Source organism: Acanthamoeba castellanii, assembly GCF_000313135.1.
Source record: "Acanthamoeba castellanii str. Neff unplaced genomic scaffold scf7180000084730, whole genome shotgun sequence".
Taxonomy (NCBI): Eukaryota; Discosea; order Longamoebia; family Acanthamoebidae; genus Acanthamoeba; species Acanthamoeba castellanii.
Window position 1 is genome coordinate 131,737 of NW_004457598.1, and position 9,375 is coordinate 141,111.

General features: G+C 59.9%; 5 protein-coding genes across 5 annotated transcripts in view; 2 read left to right on the plus strand and 3 right to left on the minus strand.

Annotated features, from left to right (window-relative positions):
• Positions 1-1,174, plus strand: part of ACA1_384990 (CobW/P47K Cterminal domain containing protein) — a gene marked incomplete at both ends in the record, with an annotated part of 1,508 nt that extends 334 nt beyond the window's left edge. The window contains 3 exons of the mRNA XM_004347085.1: positions 35-214; positions 286-828; positions 977-1,174. Coding sequence (XP_004347135.1) covers positions 35-214; positions 286-828; positions 977-1,174 — 921 coding nt within the window. The remainder of the gene's footprint in view (positions 1-34; positions 215-285; positions 829-976) is intronic.
• An 815-nt stretch (positions 1,175-1,989) lies between these two features.
• ACA1_385100 (metal cation transporter, ZIP subfamily protein) lies at positions 1,990-3,853 on the minus strand (the record flags this gene model as incomplete). The annotated part of the gene is made up of 8 exons (XM_004347086.1): positions 1,990-2,089; positions 2,175-2,316; positions 2,515-2,667; positions 2,752-2,877; positions 2,947-3,112; positions 3,246-3,427; positions 3,525-3,687; positions 3,779-3,853. 8 exons carry the CDS (start codon positions 3,851-3,853, stop codon positions 1,990-1,992), a joined length of 1,107 nt encoding a protein of 368 aa, XP_004347136.1.
• A 149-nt stretch (positions 3,854-4,002) lies between these two features.
• On the minus strand, positions 4,003-4,591 carry ACA1_385110 (uncharacterized protein; the record flags this gene model as incomplete). The annotated part of the gene is made up of 2 exons (XM_004347087.1): positions 4,003-4,321; positions 4,437-4,591. The coding sequence occupies 2 exons, from the start codon at positions 4,589-4,591 to the stop codon at positions 4,003-4,005; spliced, it is 474 nt and encodes a 157-aa protein (XP_004347137.1).
• Positions 4,592-5,593: 1,002 nt separating this feature from the next.
• Positions 5,594-7,975, plus strand: ACA1_385120 (RAC family serine/threonineprotein kinase, putative; the record flags this gene model as incomplete). Its single annotated transcript, XM_004347088.1, has 13 exons — positions 5,594-5,692; positions 5,825-5,875; positions 5,980-6,081; positions 6,170-6,331; positions 6,420-6,504; positions 6,574-6,727; positions 6,808-6,941; positions 7,013-7,101; positions 7,204-7,311; positions 7,397-7,447; positions 7,536-7,613; positions 7,709-7,783; positions 7,901-7,975. 13 exons carry the CDS (start codon positions 5,594-5,596, stop codon positions 7,973-7,975), a joined length of 1,263 nt encoding a protein of 420 aa, XP_004347138.1.
• A 164-nt stretch (positions 7,976-8,139) lies between these two features.
• Positions 8,140-9,360, minus strand: ACA1_385130 (uncharacterized protein; the record flags this gene model as incomplete). The annotated part of the gene is made up of 4 exons (XM_004347089.1): positions 8,140-8,411; positions 8,515-8,681; positions 8,772-9,108; positions 9,216-9,360. The coding sequence occupies 4 exons, from the start codon at positions 9,358-9,360 to the stop codon at positions 8,140-8,142; spliced, it is 921 nt and encodes a 306-aa protein (XP_004347139.1).
• Between the last annotated feature and the right edge of the window lie 15 nt (positions 9,361-9,375).

A 9,375-nucleotide genomic window follows, 5' to 3' on the forward strand; every position in this document is an offset into this window, starting at 1 on the left:
CAAGGAGCTGGACGAGATCGAGAAGCTGCTGAAGGAGCTCAACCCGTCGGCGCCCATCTCACGCACCGAGTACGCCAAGGTTGATGCGGCGAGCATCCTCGGCATCGGCGCCTTCGACATAGACAAGACGCTCGCACGCGACGAAGGGTTCCTCGACTTTCGACCCTACCGACAGCACGACTCGCGCATCCAGTCCGTCACTCTCCGAAGCGAGGTACCGCACGACCGCACACACCGCACACATCGCACACGCAGGACTTAGAATATGTTTTGGGTGGTGGTCAGGGCGAGTATGCGATGGTGGACCTGCAGCGGTGGGTCGGGCTGCTGCTCAGGGAGCGCGGTGCCGCCATTCTGCGCAGCAAGGGCGTGGTCCACGCCCAGGGCGGCCGCCGGTTCGTGCTGCAGGGCGTACACTCCACCTTCGCCTTCGAGCCCAACGACCACGTCTACGTGCAGGCCAGGAATACCAAGAATGCCACGGCCGATGCTGACGTCAGCAGCGCGGCGGTCCCGAAGACCAACCGATTCGTCTTCATCGGGCGCGACCTCCACCCGAGGGACCTCCTGGCCCACTACCAGCGCCACCTTAAACAGAATGAGGCTGGTGACGTCAGCAGCGGCGGCGACGAGAGGGTGCCGAGCGTGCGGGTCGAGGCGTGGACCGGCGCGACGGCAGGCGGCGGCCAGGGCGCGAGCGTGGGCGGCCGCTGGGTGTCGTCGCTGGTCGTGTTCGGCATCCTCTACGCCTTCTCGCGCTATCGCCACGCGGTGACCGACGCCCTGGGCCTCCCGAGCGAGTGGGCGTGGCTGCTGGTGGTCGTCGCAGTGCTGCTCGCCGCCGTCACCAGGCGACTCTTCTAGCGACCAGGCACTCCACCGCTCGTGCGCGCGCGTGTGGCACGCACGACACACGCACGTCGCACACACCGCATGACACACACGCGTCGTGTAGCTTTTTACATTCGTTCACCAGTTGTCGGCCAATTCCAAGAAGAGGCCGGCCATGAAGCCACACCACCGACAGACCCGACAGCCTCCCCGCTGTGCGATATGCCTCTGGCAGCCTACGTCGTGTGGTGTGTGGCGTGTGGCGTGGGTCGTGCCGCACACGTTGCGTTGTGTGTGTGCGTGTGCGTGTTGTGTGTGCCTTACATGGCGTTGGCAATCATGACCATCATGGCGCCGGCTGCCCTCGACCACGCCCACGCCGGCAGGATCGCCGAGATGGGTTGCCTCTTCCCCTCCATGATTGGAGTGTTGTAGTTTCGACTCCTACCACACGCCTATCATCAGCAATGCACAAGACACGACTGTGCAGGTCGATGTGCGGCGTGGGCTCGAGTGCTTCCGGAGGCAGGCACTCTTCATCCTCTGTGCGCAGCACACGCACGCACCACCGCACCATCGCTCTCGAACACACCCACACGAGTACACCCAGCCACCTTTTTCGATGGCAAGAGGCAACGCTGGTTTGGTGAGTTCACCGTGGGCGCTGCCTGTCCACGCCTCCAGTTCGATGTACCTAGGGTCCTCCTTCCTCTTTGTTGCCTTGTTCACCATTTCCTCCATTTGCTTCTCGTCCCGCACCATCTCCTTCTCCAACTAGGCGATCTGCACAGGTGTGCAGTTACTGTGCGGTGTGCAGTGCGTGCAGAGCGTGCGGCGTGTGCGGCGCATCCACGTGCCTCGTTGCTCGAGCCCACCACCATGAATGCCACCTCGCCTGCCCACCACTCACTCACTCATCAGTGCTGGTGTCGTGTAGTGTGCGATTGTGCGTTTGCGTGTGCGGTGATGGTAGCGAGACGCTGGTGGAGCCGCGGCCGAACTCCAGCGGAAGGTGGAGCCGCTGGACAAAGAGGGAGACAGTGAGACCGCTCAGCATGACGCCGCCACCAAAGCCCATCAACATGCCGCCCAGCCCAACTGTTCTCACGGCCTTGGCGTATGAATTTCTTTCCATAAAAGGAAGAGTTTTACATTCGTTCACCAGTTGTCGGCCAGCTCCAAGCAGAGGCCGGCCAAGAAGCCGCACATCAGCGACAGCCCCGACAGACTCCCCGCCGTGCGATACGCCTCTGGTAACCTGCGTGCGTGCCATATTTGTGGTGAGTCGCATGTCGTGTGTGTAGTGTCCCGTGTTGTGTGCCATCGGACACGGTGTTCCTTACATGACGTTGGCGATCATGACCAGCATGGCGCCGGCGGCGATGCCCTCGGCCACGCCCAGGCCGTAGAGGAAGGCCGAGTTGGGTTGGCCCTCCCGCGGCTCCTCCATGAACGACCCCGCAAACGCGCCCACGCCGGTCAACCCTTGTGCACCACCCAAACGGTGAGTGTCGTGTCGTGTCGTTGGTCGTGTCGTTGGTCATGTCGCGTCGTTGGTCGTGTCGCGTCATTGGTCGTGTCGTTGGTCGTGTCGTGTCGTGTCGTGTCGTGTCGTGTCGTGTCGTGTCGTGTCGTGTCGTGTCGTGTCGTGTCGTGTCGTGCTGTGCGGTGGTGTGCGTATACCAGTGAGCATGAGCCACATGAGGAAGATGGCGATGCGCGACATGCCGTTCTCGAGCATGACGATCGAGGACGACAGCGCCACCGGCAGGTTGCCCAGAAAGAAGGCCACCCGCAGCGCCACCGTCACGCCCTCGTGCGACGCCGATTCCACTCCTGCGTGCTTGGCGCCATCAGAACCGCGCACGCTCACCCACACGCACACTGCAATCGTGCGCTGGTGGTGCACGGGGCGAGTACCGATGACGAGCGACTCTGGAACGCCGTCGATGAGAAGGCCCATCCAAATGGCCAGCCCGATGAGACTGTGCGCGTTGATGTGCGGCGTGGGCTCCAGCGCTTCCGCAGGCAGGTCAGCTTCGTCCTCTGCGACCCCGGCGCATCAGAACACAACGTACGACACGCGACACCCACGCAACACGCGACATGTCGGACCTTTTTCGATGACCAGCGGCAGCGCTGGGGTGGTCAGCTCGCCGTCGCCGCGGGTGCTGACTGTCCACGCCTCCAGGTCGACGTACCTCGGGTCCTTCTTCTCCTTTGTTATCTTGTTCACCTTCATGTCCTCCATTTCCTTCTCTTCTCGCATCTGCTGCTCCAACTGCATGTGCGTGTGCGTGCGTGCGGTGAGTGCGTTGCGCGTGTGCGTTCCGCGTGTGCGGTGTGCGAGTGTGGTCGTGATGGGCTGTGCGTGCCTCTTCTTCGAGAGCGAGCTGAAGCGCCTCGAGGGCGACCGACGTGTGCGCAGCCCGCGTGGTCGTGGCCTGCTTTGCACGGGCGAGCCGCAGTTTGGTCAGGAGCGGCCGCAGCCGCCTCGATCGCCACTGCGTGAGTCGCTTTCGCTTGGCCGACAGGCGTCGCATCCACGCGCCGCGTCTCTCGAGAAACGAGTCCACCACCACGAATGCAACCCCGCCTGCCCACCACTCACTCACTCTTCAGCACCGATGTCGTGCGGTGTGTGTCGTGTTGTATCGTATGTGCGGTGTGTGCGGTGTGTGCGGTGATGGTACCAACGAGGGCGGAGACGAGGAGGACGCTGGTGGAGCCGCGGCCGAACTCGTGCGGCCGGGAGAGCCACTCGCCAAAGAGGGAGATGGTGAGGGCGCTCAGCATGACTCCGCCGCCGAAGCCCATCAACACTCCGCGCAGCCACAGCGGCACCGTCGGCCACCTCTGCAACCTCCCCCAACCCCCGATGACCTTTTATTTCCCTTTTTAAAACAATAATAAATAAATAAAAGTAAAATAAATGAGGACCCCGTACGAGGCCAAGGAGGCAGCCGATGGGGAAGGAGCTGGCGCTCAGCACGCCCCAGCCCACCGCCTCCAGCTGCTCCATGTTGAGCTCAGCTGGGCTTAGGTCGAGAGGAGTGCAGATCACCCGCACACACCCGGGATTGCGGGCTTACTCGGCCCGCAGGCACGATTGGCTGCCTTTTGTGTGCTGCCGGCCCAATGCGCCCGCAAGAGTGTACAAAAGGCCCAAGGTCAAGAATTCTCATTATTATTATCATTATTGCTGGTCTTGGGCGGGTGGTGGAAGAGGAAGAGGCGCTGCCCTGACGCCAGGTTGTGCACCTTGTCCGGCAGCCATCCCGCCACTTGACGCCCGCCATCATCGCCATCATCGCCATTAGATGCGGTTGTGAAGATCGAAGGTGAGTGCGTGTCGTGGGTGTGGGATGGAGATGTACCGGGAAACTGGTAGGTCACGACGCGGGCGCCGGGCTTGAGGCAGCGGCTCAACACTTGCTTCATCTTCTTGTTGCCGTGCTCGCTCAGGTACATCGTCACCACCGACGCATCACTGCACACCACACACACACGCCTGTCCGCTCAGCGCACACGTCACACAGCAAGTTGGGGGACACGACACGACACGACGCACGGCACGACACGACACGACACGACACGACACGCACGTGTAGTCGACTTCAAGTGCGTTTTGCTTGAGGATGGTAATGCGATCATCGAGTCCGCCGCGCTGGGCGTTGAGCCGGGCCTCCTTCACCAGGGCGTCGTCCAGCTCGATCCCCACGCACCGGGCCTTATACCTCCGAGCCGCCTCCACGCACATCCCCACGGCCGCACACACACCATCCGTGGCACGGTTGAGCACCGTCGGACATAAAACAGGCAGTGCATTTTAGCTCCGATGCGTGGGTGGGGGCGTACGTCCGTCGCCGCAGCCAACGTCGAACAGGCGGTCGGTGTGGGTGAGTGCGGCGAGCTTGAGGATTTCGGAGACGATGGATTCGTTGGTGGGCACGTACGGCGCCATGTACTTCCCGTTGAAGGCCCACCCGGCCACCGCTCGCCACCACGTCCGCAGCGCAAGCCCCATCTACAATCAATCTTGTCTTTTCTTTATTGTACAAAAAAAAGAAAAGAAAGCAAATTAAAATGAAATAAAAATTCACACAAAAGAATGGATCGTGTCGACATCAGGTAATATCCGACAATTAATTTAATTTAATTTAATTTGTGAACTGGGGGTGGAGACAACAGAAACAATCCACACCAGTAGAGCCACAACAACAGCGAAAAATAGGCCTTTGATTATAGATTAGGTATGCCACATTGGCCTTCTTGGGAGGGCGCTGGCGATTAATACTCGAGAGGATGCTGTTATGATGTATTATTCGTTTATTACACTGATTTGGTTTTTTGTGTTTGGGGGGGGGTCGAGCAGAAAGGATGTCGACTCCGAGCTCGCGAACATCTGCGCCGTTGATGGAGGGCTGGCTGACGAAGGAGGGCGGCACCATCAAGTCGTGGAAGAAGCGGTGGTGCGTCTTTGCCGACGGCCAAATCACCTACTACACCGCCCCTCCCTCCAAGGCACCTTACACTCTTCCCCCCCCCGCCCTGCATCGTTTCTTTCTTTCTTTCGTTTTCTTTCTTTCGTTCTTTTATTATTTTAAACAATAATTATGTTCTATTTTTTCGCCTGCCAACTAATAGTTTTTAATGAAATAAGTAATAAACAAACAAAAACGAACAAAAACGAACCAAAAAATAAATAAAACGTCCCATAATACAGAACGGCAAGGTGAAGGGCTCCATTCCGCTGAAGATCATGGAGAAGGTGCAGAAGAACGACTACAAGAAGAAGAAGAACTGCTTCGAGATCCAGACCCCCGATCGCAACTACCACCTCTTCGCCTCCACCGGCGAGGTGTGTGTGCCTTCTTCTCTCCCGTCCGCGCAACACGCACACGCACCGCACGCTACCAGCGCACGACACGCACGGCTCAGAGTTAACGTGGAAGGCTGGGGCTGACCCGTGTGTTGTGTTGCATGGGAGCAGGAAACCGATCAGTGGGTTCAGGTTCTCCAGAAGGCCTTCTCCGAAAATAGGGTAGCGACACGCACACACGACACGACCAACGACACGACACGCCACACGACACGCCACACACGATGACACGCACGGTGCGCGTTCTCATTTTAAAACAATTCCAGGCGGAGGCCTCTGCGTCGTCGTCCTCGTCTTCGCCGTCGAGTGAGTCCGCCGCTCCCGCCGCGTCCCCGGCCGCCAACGGCTCCGGCCCCGCCGCCAACAAGGTTCGCTCGCGTGTGCGTGTGCGTGTGCGTGTGCGGCCAACGAGTGTGTGCGCTCTGACATGACACGACGCGACGCGCGCGCGCGCAGGAGGTGGAGGCGGACAGGGTGAAGGTGAACGACTTCCAGTCGCTCAAGGTGATCGGCAAGGGCTCGTTCGGCAAGGTCCTCCAGGTCCGGTACAAGAAGACCGGCCAGATCTTCGCCATGAAAGTCCTCAACAAGAAGACCATCCTCGACCGCAACGAACTCGTGCGTCCCCCTCCAATGTGTGTCGTGCGGTGTGTGCGGTGCGTGTCGTGTCGTGTGTGCGGTGCGTGTGCTGACCGTTGGCTCGCAGGACCACACGCGCGCGGAGAAGAACATTTTGATGCGGCTCACCTGCCCGTTCCTCGTCCGCCTGTACTACTCCTTCCAGACCCAGGGTACGTACTCATGCGCGTGTTGTATGCGCGTGTGCGGTGTGCAATGCGCTCACGACACGACACGCACAGACAAGCTCTACTTTGTGATGGACTATGTGAACGGCGGCGAGCTGTTCTTCCACCTCCAGAAGGAGAAGACCTTCGCGCCCAAGCGCGTCCAGTTCTACGGCGCCGAGATCGTCGTCGGCCTCGAGTACCTCCACAACCAGGGCGTCATCTACCGGTACGCCCTCCACCACGTGTTGTGTGTGTCGTGTCGTGTCGTGCGGTGGTCCACACTCACACGATTGGTCTGGTGCGCAGTGATTTGAAGCCGGAGAATATTCTCATCACGGCCGAGGGCCACATCTGCATGACGGACTTCGGCATCTCCAAGGAGGGCCTGCTCGCCAAGGACGACCGCACCGCCACCTTCTGCGGCACCCCCGAGTACCTCGGTACCGCCACCGCACGACACACACAACACACGTAACACGTAGCACGACACTCACGAGTGTGTGCGGTGCAGCGCCGGAGGTGCTGGAGGGCAAGGGCTACGGTAAGGAGGTCGATTGGTGGAGCTTCGGTACCCTCATGTACGAGATGTTCACCGGCCTGGTACGTGCCTCACACCTCCCCCCCACACACACACACAACGATCGCGTGCGGTGTGCGTGTGCGGTGTCTCACACGTGTCGTGTGGTGGGTTGGTGAGACCAGCCGCCGTTCTACAGCGAGGACGTGCAGCTTATGTACTCCAAGATCATGAACGCCAAGCTCAAGTTCCCCTCGACCATCCCCGCCGAGGCTGCCAACCTCATCGAAGGCGTACGTGGCCCACCACTTTGCTTGACTCGCAACAGTGCAACGACACGCAACGCACGACACACAACTAACGACCATCGACGCGCAGCTGCTGAGCCGTGACCCCAAGGAGAGGCTGTCCGATCCGACCGCCATCAGGGTATCAATCCATTTTTTTAACGTTCTTTTTTTTCGTTCTTCGTTCTTCTTCGTTCTTCTGCGGCGACTGACCGCTCGCTCCGGCACAGGCCCATCCCTACTTTGCCAACATCGATTGGGACAAGCTCATCAAGAAGGAGATCGTCCCGCCCTACGTTCCCCCCGTGGTACGCGCCTGCTCACACACGCGCGCAAACGAACTATCATCATCACCGCACTCACACAACACACCGCACACACGACTGCTTCACACAATAAACAGAAGAGCGAGTTGTCGACCGACATGATCGATCCGTCCTTCACCGGCGAGGACGCCACCCTCTCCGTCACCGATAACGTACGTTACGCCCGCGTCCCCTTGCTCCCCCCCCCTCTCGCCGTCGTGTTTTGCTCACGTTCGCTCTTTTCTTCTTTCGTTCTTTCGTTTTTTGTTTGTGTGTGGGGCTTACGTCAGGGATCGGAGCTGTCCAAGGCCGAGCAGGACAACTTCGGTGGGTTCACCTACGTCGCTCCCTCCAACCTCAAGTAGTGGTAGCAGCCGCGCCCCCGCCGAGCCACCTCGCTCCGGCCAACAATCACCACTTTTACATCTCGCCTGTGAATGTATGAATATATAATTCTTTTTATTACATATTATTCTAAATATGTAAGAATTTATATCTATTAAGTTATTCTTAATTCTATTCATTTGTTTCAGCTCTTGTGCGCTGCGGGAGGAGGAGAGGGCGAAGCTGAAGCCGGCTTGGCGGCGGCGGACGGTGTGGGCGGCGGGATGGTGGCAGAGGCGGGCGGGTGGTGAGTGTGAGGGTGTTGGTGTTGGTGGGCGGCGGGGTGCAGGAGCGAGGAGACGGCCTTCTTGACCCGGCTGGGCACGAGGGTCGGCAGCTTGAACACGGGCGTCGACGACGCGGCCGTGATCGGCAGCAGAATCCGCTTGTACCGCGCCCATTTCAGCAAACTGAAGCCTACACGACATGCACCGCACACACATGACACGACACGACACGACACGACACACGATCAGCGACACAACCAGCGACACACGCGGGGGCGAGGGCGAGGGCGTACCAAAGGCGAAGGAGCAGAAGAGGGTGGTGCCGACGACGGCCGGGAAGGCCTGGGGCGACTCGAACCAGTCGGGGAAGGTGAGGTTCATCCCGAAGAAGCCCGCCGACACCGACGCCCCGCCCAACACCAGCGCCGCCACACTGATCCGCAGCTCCGTTTGCATGATCCTGCCGTGCGTGCGGTGAGTGTCGTGCGGTGAGTGTCGTTCGGTGCACCGTGTGTGTGGGTGTGTGTGTGTGTGTGTGTGTGCGGTTCACCTGTTGCGGGAGCTGTTGAGGTTGATCTCGAGCATCTTCTCGCAGTTGCGTATGTTGCGGTTGATGAGCTTGACCCGGGTGAGGAGGTCGTCCACGCACTTGGCGTAGTTCTCGAGCAGGATCTCCACCTCGGTTCGGTCCACCACCAGCTCCTCCTCCCACGACAGCCCCGACGACGACGCGGACGAACTTCGATTGGCGGCGCCCCGACCGTTGGTGCTGCCGCCGTTGCCGTTGTTGCCGCCGCCGCCGTGGCTGTGGTTGCCGGCGGTGGACGAGGCGTACGGCCCGCCGTCGTCAAAATAGCCCGTACGGTTTTGGTGCTTGCGCTTCTCCTCTAATTCTCAGCGAACACTCACGTAAGACATGACACGACACGACACAACACACGACACGACACGACACGCCACACGACACACGACACGACTCACGGTGGGGGGGTACCCATTTCGTGGCGCTGGGTGAGGTTCATGAGCTCGAGGTCGCGGTCGGAGAAGAGGATGGCGTTGATGGAGGCGTGCAGCTTGGCCAGATCGTCCTCGAACTGGATGAGCTCCGTGTTGAGCTTCAGCATGAACTCCAGGTTCATCTGCCCCACCGCCAA